We start from the raw sequence: 20,197 nt of genomic DNA, 5'->3' as shown, positions 1-20,197 counted from the left end.
TGAACCAGTGGCGTCTACATCTACAGAACGTGAAGAACCAGTGGCATCTTCATCTACATAACGTGAAGAACCAGTGGCATATACATCTGCAGAACGTGAAAAACCAGTGGCATCTAAATCTACAGAACGTGAAGAACCAGTGGCATCTTCGTCTACAGAACGTGAAGGACCAGTGGCATCTACATCTGCAGAATGTGAAGAACCAGTGGCATCTACATCTTTCGAACGTGACGAACCAGTGGCATCTACATCTACAGAATGTGAAGGACCAGTGGCATCTACATCTACAGAACGCGAAAAACCAGTGACATCTATATCTCCAGAACGTGAAGAACCAGTGGCATCTACATCTGTAACCAGTGACATCTACATCTGCAGAACGTGAAGAAGCAATGGCATATTCGTCTCCAGAATGTGAAGGACCAGTGGCATCTACATCTACAGAACGTGAAGAACCAGTGGCATCTACATCTACAGAAAGTGAAGAACCAGTGGCATCTACATCAACAGAAAGTGAAGAACCAGTGGCATCTACATCTACAGAACGTGAAGAACCAGTGACATCTACAACTACAGAATGTGAAGAACAGTGGCATCTGCGTCTACAGAACGTGAAGAACCAGTGGCATCTACATCTACAGAACGTGAAGGACCAGTGGCATCTACATCTACAGAACGTGAAGGACCAGTGGCATCTACATCTACAGAACGTGAAGGACCAGTGGCATCTACATCTACAGAGCGTGAAGAACCAGTGGCATCTACATCTGGAGAACGTGAAGGACCAGTGGCATCTACATCTACAGAACGTGAAGGACCAGTGGCATCTACATCTACAGAACGTGGAGGACCAGTTTCATCTACATCTGTCAGAGTGCCGAGCGTCGAAGCGAGCGTCCGCGCCCCCAGCCTGCCCTCCGCTCACCAGCTTTATGTCCCCGTGGACGATGCCCCGGGACTTGGCATAGGCGAGGAAGCGGAGGATGCCCCTGGTGTAGGCCCTCGCGATGTCCTCGTCGATGTGCCCCTGCCCCATGTCTCTGAGCAGCCAATGGAGGTTCGTGCTGTGACGGGGAGACAGAGGCGTCAGCGATGCCCCTCTCTGTGGGTCTCTGTGGGTGGTGGTGTGGTGGTGGTGAGTGGGTGGTGATGGTGGTAGTGGTGATGGTGAGTGGTGGTGATGGTGGGTGAGTGAGTGGTGGTGGTAGTGGTGAGTGAGTGAGTGAGTGGTGGTGAGTGAGTAGGTGGTGGTGGTGGTGGTGGTGATGGTGGTGATGGTGGTAGTAGTGATGGTGAGTGAGTGGTGGTGCTGGTGGTAGTGGTGATGGTGAATGAGTGAGTGAGTGGTGGTGGTGTTGGTGGTAGTGGTGATGGTGAGTGAGTGAGTGGTGGTGCTGGTGGTAGTGGTGATGGTGAGTGAGTGAGTCGTGGTGGTAGCGGTGATGATGGTGGTAGTCGTGATGGTAAGTGAGTGGTGGTGATGGCGGTAGTGGTGATGGTGAGTGAGTGAGTGGTGCTGGTGCTGGTGCTGTTCGTACCTCAACAGCTCCATGACAAGGCATTTATGTCCTCGGAAGGAGAAAGTCTCCAGGACTCTGGCAACGTTGAAGTCCACGTCGCTACGGTGGCTCTGCAGCTCCATGGACATCTGCATCTCCCTCAGCTGGTTCTCCTCTTGCATGGAGCTGCGCGCGAGTGAGCGAGTGCACAGAGAGAGACACAGAGACAGAGAGACAGAGAGTTTAGACATAACGTAGAGGAGGGATGGTGGTGATGGTGGGGAAGGGTGGTGGTGGTGTGGGGGTGGTGGTGGTAGTAGTCGTGATGGTGGTGGTAGTGTGGGGGTGGTGGTAGTGTGATGGTGATGGTGGTGGTAGTGTGATGGTGATGATGGTGGTGGTGGTGGTAGTGTGATGGTGGTCCGGCAAAACAACCCCCTACCTCCGTGCGGTGCCGGACGGGCAACTCTGTCGTGGAGAGTGCTGTGGGGAGAGGTCCAATTTTGATTGGCTCCTCCCCTCATGGCATATGTGTCCACCACAGGGGCTAAACGGGGGCTCTGGACGGGTGCGAGGGGCTGGTAACCCCTCCACCTTCAATTAATTACCACTAAACCACGAGTTAAACTGAAATATGTAACTAATAAGCTTGTGCCGGAGGCCCCGGGGGGCCAGGCATCTATGACGTCTCCTGGCCAAACCCCAATTGGCGGAGCCAGGAGATTGAATATCTACCCTCGGGGCTCCTCCAGAAACAACGAAAAGTCATTACGGGTGGCCACGTGGAATGTTCGAACGCTCACTGCGGAGGAGAGGCTGCCACTCCTCTGTCGGGAGCTGGACCGGTACCGCCTGGATCTCTGTGGCATTCAGGAGGTCCGGTGGACCGGCTCTGGCTCCTGCCACCATGAGGGGTGGACAGTCCTCTACTCGGGGCAGCAGACTGCCAAACAACAGGGTGTGGCTCTTCTTTTGAACAAAAGAATGAAGGGGGCGTGGGAGCGTGGCGGTGAGGTGTGGGAAGCTGTAAGTCCCAGGCTACTTTGGGCTCGCCTTCCCATCAACCGGAGGCGAGGAATGGTGGTCGTCGTTACTTATGCCCCCATTGAAGATGAACATCCGTGGAGGGATGCAGGCAAAGCCGATGAGTCAGATGCCTTCTATGACCTCCTGTCGCAGGTGCTGGCTAAAGTGGCCCCTCGGGATAGAGTCATCATGCTGGGTGAATTCAATGCCCGAGTTGGTCATGATACTGGCACCTGGTCTGGAGTGATTGGAGGGCAGGGGCCAGATCAGCTCAATAACAACGGTAGGAGGCTGCTAGATTGTTGTGCAGCCCATGGGCTTGTAATTACCAACACGCTGTTCCGGCATCGGCGCATCCACACAACATCATGGATGCATGCCGGGTCCAAGCAAGAACATCTGCTGGACTACATAGTGACGGACAAGCGGATGCGAGCCCATGTCCTTGACACCAGGACCTACCGTGGAGCTGATCTGCCCCCTGACCATCGACTAGTCATCTGTAAGATGCGCCTGCCATTCTTCCACTCCGATGGTGGGTATTCACCCAGGACCCCATTCCAACCTAAAGTGGCCTGGTCTCAGTTATCTGATGAAAGTTGCAAGCGAGAATTTCATCATCGCTTGCGGCTGGGATTGGCATCGTCCCTGACTCCTCCTGATGTCGAGGATAAATGGGCGAGGTTTAGGACTGTGACTCATGCAGCTGCAATGGCTGCTTTGGGTACGCGGTCCAGACCTCCCCAGAGACCCTGGCTGACAGAGGAGGTGTTCAGGATGGTTGAGAAAAAGCGACAGGCCCACTGTCATCGGCTACAGAATCCCACGTCAGAGAATGAGGAGGCTTACCGCAGCCTTCACTCGGAGGTTCGGAGAGCCGTGAGGCGCTGCAAGGATGGGTGGTGGTCGCGGGTTGCTGAGGAGATGGAGTCTGCCTCAGTGGCCCGTGATCACAAATCTCTATTTAACTCCATCAAAAAAGTAATCTGCAGCGCCACACCTATTACCATCATTAGGGGAAAAAACGGTGACCCAATCTCCAACCCCCAGGAACAGGTTTGCAGATTTGCTGAGCATTTCTGTGAGGTCCTGGGGGAGGGAAAATCCCTCAGCCAGGAAAACATTGTGGCACAAAGTGAGGATGACCCTGCTGAGACTGCGGTGCCTCAAATATTGGAAGAAGTCACCCCCTGTGAGTGGCTGGCTGAGGTGCCATCTGTTGAGGAAGTACTGAAGGCAATCCGAAGTCTGAGACGAGGAAAGGCAGCGGGCAGAGATGATCTCCCAAGCGAAATGCTGAGGGAGGGCGGCGTTTGTGCACAGACTGCCCTATATGACATCATAACAACAGTCTGGACCACTGGACGGGTTCCGCAGGATTGGAAGGATGCCCTGGTGGTCCCCCTTTTTAAGAAGTGGGACCGCACAGACTGTAACAACTACAGGGGCATCTCACTCCTCAGTGTGCCGGGAAAGGTCCTGGCAAGGATTATTCAACATCGCCTTGCCAGGCACGCTGAGGAGAGGCTTGCGGAGTCCCAATGTGGTTTCAGGAAAGGGCGGTCCTGCACAGATGCCATATTTTCTGTCCGTCTGCTACAGCAGAGGTGTAGGGAATTCCAACAAGACCTACATCTCTGCTTTATTGACCTGGTCAAGGCCTATGATACCATCAGTAGGCCTGGGCTCTGGGTTGTTCTTCGTGCTTTTGGAGTACCTGACGCTCTGCTCACGATCATTAAGGACCTTCATGATGGTGAGCGGGCCCGGGTAAAACTACGTGGCCGGGAGTCAGAGCCATTCCCTGTTAACCTTGGGGTGCGACAGGGATGTCCTCTGGCTCCCCCATTATTTAACATCTATTTTGACCACGTAGTTCGTGAAGCCTGCAATAGCTGTACCGGGGGAATCTCCATATAGTACAGATATAATGGGAGGCTGATCGACGCCCGGGTGCGGTCAAGGGATGGCTCCCTATAGCTCAACCACGTTATGTATGCTGATGATTTGGTAATAGCTGCTCATTCAGAGGAGGAGTTGGAGACGCTGCTGCTGAGACAGGAGCGTGCCACTAAGAGGTGGGGCCTTACCATCAGCCCCACCAAAACTAGCACCTGCCTGGGTATTTTTGTGCCATCGGACACTCCACCCCCACAACTCTCAATCGGTGATGGGGCAGTTGTGGAGAGAGTGGAGAGTTTCCCATACCTGGGCAGTGTGCTTATGACTGGCTCCAGTTTAACAGCAGAGGTCTCTCTCCGAATCAGTCGAGCGGCAATATATTTTCATCGGTTGCGTAACGCTGTGAGGAAGCTACCTGGTCTGTCGCTCCGCACTAAGCTTCAGGTCTTCTCAGCCACGGTCATTCCCTCCCTTCTCTATGCTTGCGAAACGTGGAACCCCTAATGGAACATCTTCGCCGGTTAGAAACATTTAGGCTGACCTGCCTACGATCCATCCTGGGTTTAACCAGACTGGATTGTGTGAGGAGCTCACAAATCCTTGAAAGATCTGGGCAAGGTCCCATCGGTGAGCTCCTCCGGCGGGGAAGGCTGCGATGGCTGGGTCATGTAGCCCGCATGCCCAGCCACCGCATGCCGAAACAGCTTTTGTTCGGCCGGATTGAGGGGGCTAGGCGGGCGCGGCACGGGCTAGAGAAGAGATGGAGTGATGTGGTACAGGAGGACGTGGAGCTGAGTGGACTTGCCAATGACTGGTACCAGCGGTGTCAAGATCGGCCTCTGTGGAGGAGGCTCGTGAAGGACGCTACTGGGCAGTTGGAGGTAGTCGCCCTCCAACAACAACGGAGGGCGGAGGAGCGACACTCAGAATAACGAGCGGAGTGCCGGGTGGCTAAAGCACAGCAGGTTGGCACAGTAGGGGGCAAAGGTGGTGCATCAGCCAGTCATCTCAGTCAGTCCACCCGTGGCACCTGGGTCTGCCCCGTGACCTCCTGCCAGCGGGCGTTCGACACTTCACGTGGCCTCAGGGTGCACATAGCCTGGCACAAGCGTCGTGGTGACGTCACCGCCACTTAGTGGCGAATGGCGGTTGTTGTTGTTGTGATGGTGGTGGTGGTAGTGTGATGGTGGTAGTGTGGTGGTGGTAGTGAGAGAGGGGTGGTGGCAGTGGTCGTGATGGTGGTGGTAGTGTGATGGTGGTGGTGGTAGTGTGATGGTGGTGGTGATGGTGGTGGCAGTGGTCGTGATGGTGGTGGTAGCGAGAGAGGGGTGGTGGTAGTGTGATGGTGGTGATGGTGGTGGCAGTGGTGGTGGTGATGGGGGTGGCAGTGGTCGTGATGGTGGTGGGTGCTCGAGCGAGTCAAGTAAAGGATGTTTCAGCCATAGTTTGTTATTGTTGTCACTGTGAGTGTTAGCTCACAGTGACAACAGCAGTCCCATAGTTGGCCCATTGTTGTTGTTGACATCGTTGTTGTTGTTGTTGTTGGTGCTGCTGCTGCTGCTGTTGACTGCACCGCTGCACCAGGGCCCACTCACTTGGAGGGCGAGGCGAGGATCTTGAGCGCCACCATTGTCCGAGTCTTGTGGTCCAGACACTGCACCACCACGCCCTGTCCGCCATGCCCAATCGTCTCGTTCAGCTCGAAGCGGTAGTAGAAGTGCTCGTTCTGGACCTTGCAGGGGTCACGAGGGAGGTCACGCGGAGTGGTCAGGGTGAAGGTCAAAGTGGGGTCACGGGGAGGTCACGGAAAGCATCAGGGTGAAGGTCAAATTGGGGGTCTGTGTGTGTCTGTGTGTGTGGGGAGTGGTGGTGCAGCGGTTAGCGTTACGCTGCGTTATCAACCTGGCGACCCGGGGTTCGATTCCCACTCACGGCCAACACCAACAGTGACGATTATCTGAACCGGTCCCGGGCCTCCCCTAGGTCGACTCAGCCTCAAATGAGTAGCTGGTGCGGTGTGTAAACATCGCCACTGGGGAGACAAAGGCGGTCGGGCGTGGTGCTGGCCACCCACCCCCTCGTGTAACGTTCTGGCCTTCATAGGTGCTCGCTAACAGCACTTGCCCCTACAGTCTGTGAAGGCTATATAGGGGATCTTTGTCTTTGTCTTGTGTGTGAGTCTCACAGGGATGTAGTTGTGTGTGTGTCTGTGTGTGTCGGTGTGTGTCTGTGTCTGTGTGTGTCTGTGTGTGTCTGTGTGTGTGTCTGTGTGTGTGTGTCTGTGTGTGTGTGTCTGTGTCTGTGTGTGTCTGTGTGTGTCTGTGTCTGTGTGTATGTGTCTGTGTGTGTCTGTGTGTGTCTGTGTTTGTGTGTGTGGCTGTGTGAGTGTCTGTATGTGTCTGTGTGTGTCTGTGTGTATGTGTGTGTCTGTGTGTGTCTGTGTGTGTCTGTGTGTGTGTGTCTGTGTGTGTCTGTGTGTGCGTGTGTGTCTGTGTGTCTGTGTGTGTGAGTCTCACAAGGATGTAGTTGTGTGTGTCTGTGTGTGTGTGTCTGTGTATGTGTGTGTCTGTGTGACTGTGTGTGTGAGTCTCACAAGGATGTAGTTGTTATCGTCGTCGTCATATCCTCCATTGGCCACGCCCCCTCGGCTTTCCTCCTCCCCCTCGTCCAAAGTAAAAAACCAAACCGCGTCCATGGCGGCGAGCTCCAGCTTCTGGCGCTTCGTCAGGGAAGTCTTGAAGATACGCTGGATCGCTGCACACGTGACAACAACAACAACATCAGCCACAACAACTGAAGCTATCAACTTGTTTTGTATACACAAACCGCGCTATGCCCCCCCCCCCAAAGTGGCTGGTGTCATCATCATCGTCGTCATCATCACCGTCGTCATCATCGTCATCATCATCATCGTTATCATCACGTGGCAGACAAATGCTCTAAACGCATTTTTCTACAGACTCAAAGAGACCCACAGAGACTCATTGAGACCCACAGAGACCCACAGAGACTCATAGAGACCCACAGAGAGCCACAGAGACCCACTGACACCCACAGAGACTCACAGAGACTCACCAGAGACCTTTACTAATGCAGAGGAGTCAAATGGAAACGTGTCGTCAGGTGTGCCGTCCGGCGCGATGGCGTCACGAAACGTGACGTCATGCGCGCCGGGCGGCTCCATGACGTCACGTCTCCCCTTGGTATAAAAAGGGGAACCCCGTGACGTAGGCGGGGTCGTTGCTGGAGCCAGGGCTCGGAGTAGGGTGGAACGGGGGGAGCCAGGGGCAAGAGGGTAGGAGTAGGGGATAGCACAGCGTACAGGGCTGGAGGTGACCGCGCTCCTCGGTCGGCCGGGTTGGCTGAACCCACGGTCGGACGCAGAGGAGGCAGCACGGGGCAGCCGGCTGTGACGGGGGGGCTAGTGGGACGTAGCCCGGGACCCCTGGGGAAGTTGTTACACCCTCGTGTACTGTAATAAGCTTCGAGTAAACTTACGGCGAAAGCCCCTAAACCTCCGAGTCGTCGGGAACCCTTCAACGCTAATGTAGACCCACGTGGCGGTACAGGTTGCATCTACGAAAGTTAAACTTCTTTTTGGGTCTGGGTGTCTCTGTGGGTCTCTGTGTGTCTACGGGTGTATCTGTGTGTCTCTGTGTGTCTATGAGTGTCTATGGGTGTATGTGGGTGTCTATGAGTGTCTCTGTGTGTCTATGGGTGTCTCTGTCTATGGTTGTCAGTGTATCTATGGGTGTCTCTGTGAGTATCTCCCCGCTCAACATTTAGAGGAATCAACATCACCACGCTTGTATCCAAGTGTTATTTGGCTGCTGCTATGCATTTCCACGTGACAGCGACAATGATGATGACGACGATGATGATGATGACGACGATGATGACGGCGATGATGATGATGACGATGATATCAGCCCACTTGGTTGAGCTGCTTTGATCTGAGCTGCCATCATTCTTAGACTTTGATGATTCTCCTGCTCCTCTCTCGTTCTTACCTTTGGGTGATTTGGGGCGGATTAACGTGGAGCTGGCGGTCAGCGCACTCCACCTGGTGATAGGCGGAGGCTGCCTCCCGCTCGGTCCAGCTTGCCTCGTCTACACGCACACAAATTCATACATACATACACAACAACAACCGCCATTCGCCACTAAGTGGCGGTGACGTCACCACGACGCTTGTGCCAGGCTATGTGCACCGTGAGGCCACGTGAAGTGTCGAACGCCCGCTGGCAGGAGGTCACGGGGCAGACCCAGGTGCCACGGGTCGACTGACTGAGATGACTGGCAGATGCACCACCTGTGCCCCCTACTGTGCCAACCTGCTGTGCTTTAGCCACCCGGCGCTCCGCTCGTTGTTCTGAGCGTCGCTCCTCCGTCCTCCGTTGTTGTTGGAGGGCGACTGCCTCCAACTGCCCAGTAGCATCCTTCACGAGCCTCCTCCACAGAGGCCGATCTTGACACCGCTGGTACCAGTCATCGGCAAGTCCACTCAGCTCCACGTCCTCCTGTACCACATCACTCCATCTCTTCTCTAGCCCGTGCCGCGCCCGCTTAGCCCCCTCAATCCGGCCAAACAAAAGCTGTTTCGGCATGCGGTGGCTGGGCATGCGGGCTACATGACCCAGCCATCGCAGCCTTGCCTACCGAAGGAGCTCACCGATGGGACCCTGCCCAGATCTTTCAAGGATTTGTGAGCTCCTCACACAATCCAGTCTGGTTAAACCCAGGATGGATCGTAGGCAGGCCAGTCTAAATGTTTCTAACCAGCGAAGATGTTCCATTAGGGGGGTCCACGTTTCGCAAGCGTAGAGAAGGGAGGGAATGACCGTGGCCGAGAAGACCTGAAGCTTAGTGCGGAGCGACAGACCAGGTAGCTTCCACACAGCGTTACGCAACCGATGAAAATATATTGCCGCTCGACTGATTCGGAGTGAGACCTCTGCTGTTAAACTGGAGCCAGTCATAAGCACACTGCCCAGGTATGGGAAACTCTCCACTCTCTCCACAACTGCCCCATCACCGATTGGGAGTTGTGGGGGTGGAGTGTCCGATGGTACAAAATACCCAGGCAGGTGCTTAGTTTTGGTGGGGCTGATGGTAAGGCCCCACCTCTTAGTGGCACGCTCCTGTCTCAGCAGCAGCGTCTCCAACTCCTCCTCTGACTGAGCAGCTATTACCAAATCATCAGCATACATAACGTGGTTGAGTAATAGGGAGCCATCCCTTGACCGCACCCGGGCATCGATTAGCCTCCCATTATATCTGTACCATATGGAGATTCCCCCGGTACAGCTATTGAAGGCTTCACGAACTACGTGGTCAAAATAGATGTTAAATAATGTGGGAGCCAGAGGACATCCCTGTCGCACCCCAAGGTGTACAGGGAATGGCTCTGACTCCCGGCCACGTAGTTTTACCCGGGCCCGCTCACCATCATGAAGGTCCTTAATGATCGTGAGCAGAGGGTCAGGTACTCCAAAAGCACGAAGAACGACCCAGAGCCCAGGCCTACTGATGGTATCATAGGCCTTGACCAGGTCAATAAAGCAGAGATGTAGGTCTTGTTGGAATTCCCTACACCTCTGCTGTAGCAGACGGACAGAAAATATGGCATCTGTGCAGGACCGCCCTTTCCTGAAACCGCATTGGGGCTCCGCAAGCCTCTCCTCAGCGTGCCTGGCAAGGCGATGTTGAATAATCCTTGCCAGGACCTTTCCCGGCACACTGAGGAGTGAGATGCCCCTGTAGTTGTTACAGTCTGTGCGGTCCCCCTTCTTGAAAAGGGGGACCACCAGGGCATACACACACACATACACACACACATACACATATACACACATATATACACATACACGCATACACACACATTCATACATACTTACACACACATACACACATACACATTCATACACACACACATATACACAGACATACACACATACATACACACATACATACACATTCCTACACACATACACATTCATAGATACATATATACACACACATACACACATACACACACATACATACACATTCACACACACACATACACATTCATACATACATATATACACACACATACATATGTATATATGTATACATATATGGGTGGTGTTTGTAAGTGTGAGTGGTGTTCACAGGTGTGGGTGGTGTTTGTAAGTGTGGGTGGTGTTTGTAAGTGAGGGTGGTGTTTGTAATAGTGGATGGTGTTTGTAAGTGTGAGTGGTGTTTGTAAGTGAGGGTGGTGTTCGTAAGTGAGGGTGGTGTTTGTAAGTGAGGGTGGTGTTCGTAAGTGAGGGTGGTGTTTGTAAGTGAGGGTGGTGTTTGTAATAGTGGATGGTGTTTGTAAGTGAGGGTGGTGTTCGTAAGTGAGGGTGGTGTTCGTAAGTGAGGGTGGTGTTTGTAAGTGTGGACGGTGTTTGTAAGTGAGGGTGGTGTTTGTAAGTGAGGGTGGTGTTCGTAAGTGAGGGTGGTGTTTGTAAGTGAGGGTGGTGTTTGTAAGTGAGGGTGGTGTTGTAAGTGTGGGTGGTGTTCGTAAGTGTGGGTGGTGTTTGTAAGTGAGGGTGGTGTTTGTAAGTGTGGGTGGTGTTTGTAAGTGTGGGTGGTGTTTGTAAGTGTGGGTGGTGTTTGTAAGTGAGGGTGGTGTTTGTAAGTGAGGGTGGTATTTGTAAGTGTGGGTGGTGTTTGTGAGGGTGGTCTATGTAAGTGAGGGTGGTGTTTGTAAGTGTGGGTGGTGTTTGTAAGTCTGAGTGGTGTTTGTAAGTGTGGGTGGTGTTTGTGAGGGTGGTGTTTGTAAGTGTGAGTGGTGTTTGTAAGTGTGGATGGTGTTTGTAAGTGTGGGTGGTGTTTGTAAGTGAGGGTGGTGTTCGTAAGTGAGGGTGGTGTTTGTAAGTGAGGGTGGTGTTTGTAAGTGTAGGTGGTGTTTGTAAGTTAGGGTGGTGTTCATATGTTGAGTGGAGGGGGCCACGCCTACCTGCATGGCGTTGCTGTGCTCCGTAAATCTCTCGGCGTCTCTGCGTGGAGAGTGGAGAGTGGGGAGAGTCAGGCAGAGTTCAGTAGAGGGCGATTGCACCGCTACCACGTGGACTCACATTGTTAGCACGGACTCACGCACCACAAACCCACATCCTCACCACGAACCCACCAACCCTCACCAAGAACCCACATCCTCACCACGAACCCTCACAACTCACCACAAACCCACATCTACACCACAAACCCTCACAACTCACCACAAACCCACATCCTCACCACGAACCCTCACAACTCACCACAAACCCAAACCTACACCACGAACCCTCACAACTCGCCACAAACCCACATCCTCACCACGAACCCACACAACTCACCACAAACCCACATCCTCACCACGAACCCACACAACTCACCACAAACCCACATCCTCACCACTAACCCACACATCAAACCAAGAACCCACATCCTCACCACGAACCCACACAACTCACCACGAACCCACATCCTCACCACGAACCCACACAACTCACCACGAACCCACACAACTCACCACAAACCCACATCATCACCACGAATCCACACAACTCACCACGAACCCATATCCTCACCACGGACTCTCACAACTCACCATGAATCCTCACCACGGACACCCACACTCACCAATAAGCCACAATAAGGACCCACACAACTCACCACGAACCAACACTCTCACCAAGAACCCACACAACTCACCACGGATCCACAACACGGACCCACACAACTCACCACAGACCCAGACAACTCACCACAGACCCACAACACTGACCCACACAACTCACCACGTCAATGGCTTCAGCAGAAGGTGCTCAGCGATTAGGATGATGAAGAATCTGAAGATGTCGACGCTAAAGACGAAAAAGCAGCCGCCTCCTTCACGTCCGTCTCGAACTGTGACGAGCCACGTGGCCACGTGACGTCACCGATGACGTTCAGTGCGAGGGAAGTGACCACGCCCACGCCAAGCCACGCCCACGCGGAGCCACGCCCCTGCCGAATGACGTGGTTAACGCGGCCACGCCCCCGGCAGCCGGGCGCCCCCAAATCTACAGCTTATACTTCCGCTTCCGGGTCGGGACGAGTGGAGGCGGTGGCGGGAAAATCTGAACCCTGTCTGGGCCTCCTCAAGGTCGACTCAGCCTGAAGATGCCCACACGGGGCTCTGTGTGGTGAGTCTGTGGGTCTCTGTGTGGTGAGTCTGTGGGTCTCTGTGTGGTGAGTCTGTGGGTCTCTGTGTGGTGAGTCTGTGGGTCTCTGTGTGGTGAGTCTGTGGGTCTCTGTGTGGTGAGTCTGTGGGTCTCTGTGTGATGAGTCTGTGGGTCTCTGTGTGGTGAGTCTGTGGGTCTCTGTGTGGTGAGTCTGTGGGTCTCTGTGTGGTGAGTCTGTGGGTCTCTGTGTGGTGAGTCTGTGGGTCTCTGTGTGGTGAGTCTGTGGGTCTCTGTGTGGTGAGTCTGTGGGTGTCTGTGTGGTGAGTCTTTGGGTCTCTGTGTGGTGAGTCTGTGGGTCTCTGTGTGGTGAGTCTGTGGGTCTCTGTGTGGTGAGTCTGTGGGTCTCTGTGTGGTGAGTCTGTGGGTCTCTGTGTGGTGAGTCTGTGGGTCTCTGTGTGGTGAATCTGTGGGTCTCTGTGTGGTGAATCTGTGGGTCTCTGTGTGGTGAGTCTGTGGGTCTCTGTGTGGTGAATCTATGGGTCTCTGCGTGGTGAGTCTGTGGGTCTCTGCGTGGTGAGTCTGTGGGTCTCTGCGTGGTGAGTCTGTGGGTCTCTGTGTGGTGAGTCTGTGTGTCTCTGTGTGGTGAGTCTGTGTATCACTGTGTGGTGAGTCTGTGTATCACTGTGTGATGAGTCTGTGGTTATCTGTGTGGTGAGTCTGTGGGTCTCTGTGTGGTGAGTCTATGGGTCTCTGTGTGGTGAGTCTGTGGGTCTCTATGCGGTGAGTCTGTGGGTGTCTGTGTGGTGAGTCTGTGGGTCTCTGTGCGGTGAGTCTGTGGGTCTCTGTGTGGTGAGTCTGTGGGTCTCTGTGTGGTGAGTCTATGTGTCTCTGTGTGATGAGTCTATGTGTCTCTGTGTGATGAGTCTGTGGGTCTCTGTGTGGTGAGTCTGTGTGTCTCTGTGTGATGAGTCTTTGGGTCTCTGTGTGATGAGTCTGTGGGTCTCTGTGTGGTGAGACAGTGGGTCTCCGTGTGGTAAGTCTGTGGGTCTCTGTGTGGTGAGTCTATGGGTCTCTTTGTGATGAGTCTATGTGTTTCTGTGTGATGAGTCTGTGGGTCTCTGTGTGGTGAGTCTATGGGTCTCTGTGTGATGAGTCTATGTGTCTCTGTGTGATGAGTCTGTGGGTCTCTGTGTGGTGAGTCTGTGGGTCTCTGTGTGGTGAGTCTGTGGGTTTCTGTGGTGAGTCAGTGGGTCTCCGTGTGGTGAGTCTGTGGGTCTCTGTGTGGTGAGTCTATGGATCTCTGTGTGGTGAGTCTGTGGGTGTCTGTGTGGTGAGTCTGTAGGTCTCTGTGTGGTGAGTCTGTTGGTGTCTGTGTGTGGTGAGTCTGTGGGTCTCTGTGCGGTGAGTCTCTGGGTGTTTGTGGTGAGTCTATGGGTCTCTGTGTGGTGAGTCTGTGTGTCTCTGTGTGATGAGTCTGTGGGTCTCTGTGTGATGAGTCTGTGGGTCTCTGATGAGTCAGTGGGTCTCTGTGTGGTGAGTCTATGGGTCTCTTTGTGATGAGTCTATGTGTCTCTGTGTGATGAGTCTGTGGGTCTCTGTGTGGTGAGTCCGTGGGTCTCTGTGTGGTGAGTCTGTGGGTCTCTGTGTGGTGAGTCTATGGGTCTCTTTGTGATGAGTCTATGTGTCTCTGTGTGGTGAGTCTGTGGGTCTCTGTGTGGTGAGTCCGTGGGTCTCTGTGTGGTGAGTCTGTGGGTCTCTGTGTGGTGAGTCTGTAGGTCTCTGTGTGGTGAGTCTGTGGGTCTCTGTGTGGTGAGTCTGTGGGTCTCTTTGTGGTGAGACTGTGGGTCTCTGTGTGGTGAGTCTATCGGTCTCTGTGTGGTGAGTCTGTGGGTCTCTGTGTGGTGAGTCTGTGGGTCTCTGTGTGGTGAGTCTGTGGGTCTCTGTGTGGTGAGTCTGTCTGTCTCTGTTTGATGAGTCTATGGGTCTCTGTGTGGTGAGTCTCTGGGTATCTGTGTGGTGAGTCTGTGGGTCTCTGTGTGGTGAGTCTGTGGGTCTCTGTGTGGTGAGTCTGTGGGTCTCTGTGTGGTGAGTCTGTGGGTCTCTGTGTGGTGAGCCTGTGGGTCTCTGTGTGGTGAGTCTGTGGGTCTCTGTGTGGTGAGTCCGTGGGTCTCTGTGTGGTGAGTCTGTGGGTCTCTGTGTGGTGAGTCTGTGGGTCTCTGTGTGGTGAGTCTGTGGGTCTCTGTGTGGTGAGTCTGTGGGTCTCTGTGTGGTGAGTCTGTGGGTCTCTGTGTGGTGAGTCTGTGGGTCTCTGTGTGGTGAGTCTGTGGGTCTCTGTGTGGTGAGACTGTGGGTCTCTGTGTGGTGAGTCTGTGGGTCTCTGTGTGGTGAGTCTGTGGGTCTCTGTGTGATGAGTCTGTGGGTTTCTGTGTGGTGAGTCTGTGGGTCTCTGTTGTGAGTCAGTGGGTCTCTGTGTGGTGAGTCTGTGGGTCTCTGTGTGGTGAGTCTGTGGGTGTCTGTGTGTGGTGAGTCTGTGGGTTTCTGTGCGGTGAGTCTCTGGGTGTTTGTGGTGAGTCTATGGGTCTCTGTGTGGTGAGTCTGTGGGTATCTGTGTGGTGAGTCTGTGGATCTCTGTGTGGTGAGTCTGTGTGTCTCTGTGTGATGAGTCTGTGGGTCTCTGTGTGATGAGTCTGTGGGTCTCTGTGTGGTGAGTCTGTGGGTCTCTGTGTGGTGAGTCTATGGGTCTCTGTGTGGTGAGTCTGTGGGTCTCTGTGTGGTGAGTCTGTGGGTCTCTGTGTGGTTAGTCTGTGGATCTCTGTGTGGTGAGTCTGTGTGTCTCTGTGTGATGAGTCTATGGGTCTATGTGTGGGGAGTCTGTGTATCTGTGTGGTGAGTCTGTGGGTCTCTGTGTGGTGAGTCTGTGGGTCTCTGTGTGGTGAGTCTGTGGGTCTCTGTGTGATGAGTCTATGGGTCTCTGTGTGGTGAGTCTGTGGGTCTCTGTGTGGTGAGCCTGTGGGTCTCTGTGTGGTGAGTCTGTGGGTCTCTGTGTGGTGAGTCCGTGGGTCTCTGTGTGGTGAGTCTGTGGGTCTCTGTGTGGTGAGTCTGTGGGTCTCTGTGTGGTGAGTCTGTGGGTCTCTGTGTGGTGAGTCTGTGGGTCTCTGTGTGGTGAGTCTGTGGGTCTCTGTGTGGTGAGTCTGTGGGTCTCTGTGTGGTGAGTCTGTGGGTCTCTGTGTGGTGAGACTGTGGGTCTCTGTGTGGTGAGTCTGTGGGTCTCTGTGTGGTGAGTCTGTGGGTCTCTGTGTGATGAGTCTGTGGGTTTCTGTGTGGTGAGTCTGTGGGTCTCTGTTGTGAGTCAGTGGGTCTCTGTGTGGTGAGTCTGTGGGTCTCTGTGTGGTGAGTCTGTGGGTGTCTGTGTGTGGTGAGTCTGTGGGTTTCTGTGCGGTGAGTCTCTGGGTGTTTGTGGTGAGTCTATGGGTCTCTGTGTGGTGAGTCTGTGGGTATCTGTGTGGTGAGTCTGTGGATCTCTGTGTGGTGAGTCTGTGTGTCTCTGTGTGATGAGTCTGTGGGTCTCTGTGTGGTGAGTCTGTCTGTCTCTGTTTGATGAGTCTATGGGTCTCTGTGTGGTGAGTCTCTGGGTATCTGTGTGGTGAGTCTGTGGGTCTCTGTGTGGTGAGTCTGTGGGTCTCTGTGTGGTGAGTCTGTGGGTCTCTGTGTGGTGAGTCTGTGGGTCTCTGTGTGGTGAGCCTGTGGGTCTCTGTGTGGTGAGTCTGTGGGTCTCTGTGTGGTGAGTCCGTGGGTCTCTGTGTGGTGAGTCTGTGGGTCTCTGTGTGGTGAGTCTGTGGGTCTCTGTGTGGTGAGTCTGTGGGTCTCTGTGTGGTGAGTCTGTGGGTCTCTGTGTGGTGAGTCTGTGGGTCTCTGTGTGGTGAGTCTGTGGGTCTCTGTGTGGTGAGTCTGTGGGTCTCTGTGTGGTGAGACTGTGGGTCTCTGTGTGGTGAGTCTGTGGGTCTCTGTGTGGTGAGTCTGTGGGTCTCTGTGTGATGAGTCTGTGGGTTTCTGTGTGGTGAGTCTGTGGGTCTCTGTTGTGAGTCAGTGGGTCTCTGTGTGGTGAGTCTGTGGGTCTCTGTGTGGTGAGTCTGTGGGTGTCTGTGTGTGGTGAGTCTGTGGGTTTCTGTGCGGTGAGTCTCTGGGTGTTTGTGGTGAGTCTATGGGTCTCTGTGTGGTGAGTCTGTGGGTATCTGTGTGGTGAGTCTGTGGATCTCTGTGTGGTGAGTCTGTGTGTCTCTGTGTGATGAGTCTGTGGGTCTCTGTGTGATGAGTCTGTGGGTCTCTGTGTGGTGAGTCTGTGGGTCTCTGTGTGGTGAGTCTATGGGTCTCTGTGTGGTGAGTCTGTGGGTCTCTGTGTGGTGAGTCTGTGGGTCTCTGTGTGGTTAGTCTGTGGGTCTCTGTGTGGTGAGTCTGTGTGTCTCTGTGTGATGAGTCTATGGGTCTATGTGTGGGGAGTCTGTGTGTATCTGTGTGGTGAGTCTGTGGGTCTCTGTGTGGTGAGTCTGTGGGTCTCTGTGTGGTGAGTCTGTGGGTCTCTGTGTGATGAGTCTATGGGTCTCTGTGTGGTGAGTCTGTGGGTCTCTGTGTGGTGAGCCTGTGGGTCTCTGTGTGGTGAGTCTGTGGGTCTCTGTGTGGTGAGTCCGTGGGTCTCTGTGTGGTGAGTCTGTGGGTCTCTGTGTGGTGAGTCTGTGGGTCTCTGTGTGGTGAGTCTGTGGGTCTCTGTGTGGTGAGTCTGTGGGTCTCTGTGTGGTGAGTCTGTGGGTCTCTGTGTGGTGAGTCTGTGGGTCTCTGTGTGGTGAGTCTGTGGGTCTCTGTGTGGTGAGACTGTGGGTCTCTGTGTGGTGAGTCTGTGGGTCTCTGTGTGGTGAGTCTGTGGGTCTCTGTGTGATGAGTCTGTGGGTTTCTGTGTGGTGAGTCTGTGGGTCTCTGTTGTGAGTCAGTGGGTCTCTGTGTGGTGAGTCTGTGGGTCTCTGTGTGGTGAGTCTGTGGGTGTCTGTGTGTGGTGAGTCTGTGGGTTTCTGTGCGGTGAGTCTCTGGGTGTTTGTGGTGAGTCTATGGGTCTCTGTGTGGTGAGTCTGTGGGTATCTGTGTGGTGAGTCTGTGGATCTCTGTGTGGTGAGTCTGTGTGTCTCTGTGTGATGAGTCTGTGGGTCTCTGTGTGATGAGTCTGTGGGTCTCTGTGTGGTGAGTCTGTGGGTCTCTGTGTGGTGAGTCTATGGGTCTCTGTGTGGTGAGTCTGTGGGTCTCTGTGTGGTGAGTCTGTGGGTCTCTGTGTGGTTAGTCTGTGGGTCTCTGTGTGGTGAGTCTGTGTGTCTCTGTGTGATGAGTCTATGGGTCTATGTGTGGTGAGTCTGTGTGTATCTGTGTGGTGAGTCTGTGGGTCTCTGTGTGGTGAGTCTGTGGGTCTCTGTGTGGTGAGTCTGTGGGTCTCTGTGTGATGAGTCTATGGGTCTCTGTGTGGTGAGTCTGTGGGACTCTGTGTGGTGAGTCTGTAGGTCTCTGTGTGGTGAGTCTGTGGGTCTCTGTGTGGTGAGTCTGTGGGTCTCTTTGTGGTGAGACTGTGGGTCTCTGTGTGGTGAGTCTATCGGTCTCTGTGTGGTGAGTCTGTGGGTCTCTGTGTGGTGAGTCTGTGGGTCTCTTTGTGGTGAGACTGTGGGTCTCTGTGTGGTGAGTCTATCGGTCTCTGTGTGGTGAGTCTGTGGGTCTCTGTGTGGTGAGTCTGTGGGTCTCTGTGTGGTGAGTCTGTGGGTCTCTGTGTGGTGAGTCTGTGTGTCTCTGTTTGATGAGTCTATGGGTCTCTGTGTGGTGAGTCTCTGGGTATCTGTGTGGTGAGTCTGTGGGTCTCTGTGTGGTGAGTCTGTGGGTCTCTGTGTGGTGAGTCTGTGGGTCTCTGTGTGGTGAGTCTGTGGGTCTCTGTGTGGTGAGTCTGTGGGTCTCTGTGTGGTGAGTCTGTGGGTCTCTGTGTGGTGAGTCTGTGGGTACTCTTTGGTTCTATTGGGTAAAGTCAAGTAGGTAAAAAAATAAAATAACAAAAATCACGACGTTTCGGCCACAACACAAGCGGCCTTCATCAGGTGAAGGGACGAGACTGTCTGGAGGACAGCGCTGGAGTGAAAAAAGCCACGCTCAGATCACGACCTTTAAGCTGTGTGAGAAGAAACAAAGCGCCTTGACAAAGGAATTAGCATATAATTTAGCATTGAAATGGCTGAGTGATTAGCTTGTGGCTGGTGACAGAAATGGCTATGTTAAAGTTAAAGCATACACATCCGCAAAGGCACCCCTTGACAAAGGAATTAGCATAGAATTTAGCAATGAAATAGCTAAGTTAAAGTATACACATCCGTAGAGGCACCTTTTGACAAAGGAATTAGCATAGAATTTAGCATTGAAATAGCTGAGTGATTAGCTTGTAACTGGTCGCAGAAATAGCTATGTTAAAGTCAGAGCATATACATTCACCGAGGCACCTAGTACAAATCAAACAGGAGAATTAAGCAACCATTGGAAAGATGTTCTAAATCGAACTAAACATTAAAGTAACTTCAATGGTACAGTATATTTTTCAAGTAGTGGTACCCCAAACTTTCGCAGCTCTTATAAATTCCCTTTTCACACCATCAATAGGTAAACTCCCCCCACGCGCCAAACGGCCAGTCCACCGGCACGTACACCATCTCTTTTCTATAATCGGCCAATCAAATGCTAATTTTTATGCTAATTTCTTTGTCAGGACACCTTGTTTGCTCGCACACAGCTTAAAGGTCCGCGGTCTGAGCATGGTTGTGTTTCGCTAAATTCTCCTGTTTGATTTGTACTAGGTGCCTCGGTGAATGTATATGCTCTGACTTTAACATAGCTATTTCTGAGTCCAGTTACAAGCTAATCACTCAGCTATTTCAATGCTAAATTCTATGCTAATTCCTTTGTCAAGGGGTGCCTCTGCGGATGTGTATACTTTAACTTAGCTATTTCAATGCTAAATTCTATGCTAATTCCTTTATCAAGGGGTGTCTTTGCGGATGTGTATGCTTTAACTTTAACATAGCCATTTCTGTGACCAGCCACAAGCTAATCACTCAGCCATTTCATTCCTTTGTCAAGGCGCTTTGTTTCTTCTCACACGGCTTAAAGGTCGTGATCTGAGCGTGGCTTTTTTCACTCCACCAGAACTCACACAGCCAGCCCCAAACACTGACCCAGAACTCATACGGCCTGCACCAAACACTCACCCAGAACTCACACAGCCACCCCCAACACTCATGCAGAACTCACACAGCCAGCCCCAAACACTCACCCAGAACTCACAAGGCCAGCACCAAACACTCACCCAGAACTCACTGTCACCCCCAAACACTCACCCAGAACTCACACAGCCACCCACAAACACTCACCCAGAACTCACACAGCCAGCCCCAAACCCTCACCCAGAACTCACACAGCAAGCACCAAACCATCACCCAGAACTCACACAGCCAGCCCCAAACACTCACCCAGCACTCACACAGCCAGCCCCAAGCCCTCACCCAGCACTCACACAGCCAGCCCCAAACA

The 20,197-nt window shown here is 53.3% G+C and overlaps 1 protein-coding gene across 2 annotated transcripts in view; it reads right to left on the bottom strand.

Moving 5' to 3' along the window:
- The window catches only part of LOC142922492 (dual specificity tyrosine-phosphorylation-regulated kinase 2-like), a 97,028-nt gene extending 84,482 nt beyond the window's left edge, over positions 1 to 12,546 (bottom strand). The window contains exons 1-7 of one of the 2 annotated variants that reach the window (XM_076063303.1): positions 12,236 to 12,546; positions 11,416 to 11,455; positions 8,438 to 8,537; positions 7,021 to 7,181; positions 6,023 to 6,159; positions 1,539 to 1,685; positions 926 to 1,064 (exon numbers count right to left, since the gene is read on the bottom strand). In XM_076063303.1, coding sequence (XP_075919418.1) covers positions 926 to 1,064; positions 1,539 to 1,685; positions 6,023 to 6,159; positions 7,021 to 7,181; positions 8,438 to 8,537; positions 11,416 to 11,421 — 690 coding nt within the window. In that variant the 5' untranslated portion in view covers positions 11,422 to 11,455; positions 12,236 to 12,546. The remainder of the gene's footprint in view (positions 1 to 925; positions 1,065 to 1,538; positions 1,686 to 6,022; positions 6,160 to 7,020; positions 7,182 to 8,437; positions 8,538 to 11,415; positions 11,456 to 12,235) is intronic. The other variant, XM_076063305.1, reaches the window with a different exon arrangement.
- Positions 12,547 to 20,197: the final 7,651 nt, after the last annotated feature.

The sequence above is a fragment of the Petromyzon marinus genome, unplaced genomic scaffold (assembly GCF_048934315.1).
Source record: "Petromyzon marinus isolate PM22_M1 ecotype Great Lakes invasive population unplaced genomic scaffold, UKy_Petmar_22M1.pri1.0 PM_Scaffold_1, whole genome shotgun sequence".
In the NCBI taxonomy this organism is placed as follows: Eukaryota; Metazoa; Chordata; class Hyperoartia; order Petromyzontiformes; family Petromyzontidae; genus Petromyzon; species Petromyzon marinus.
The sequence above is the reverse complement of the archived record's forward strand: the minus strand, read 5'-3'. Positions and strand labels throughout refer to the sequence as shown.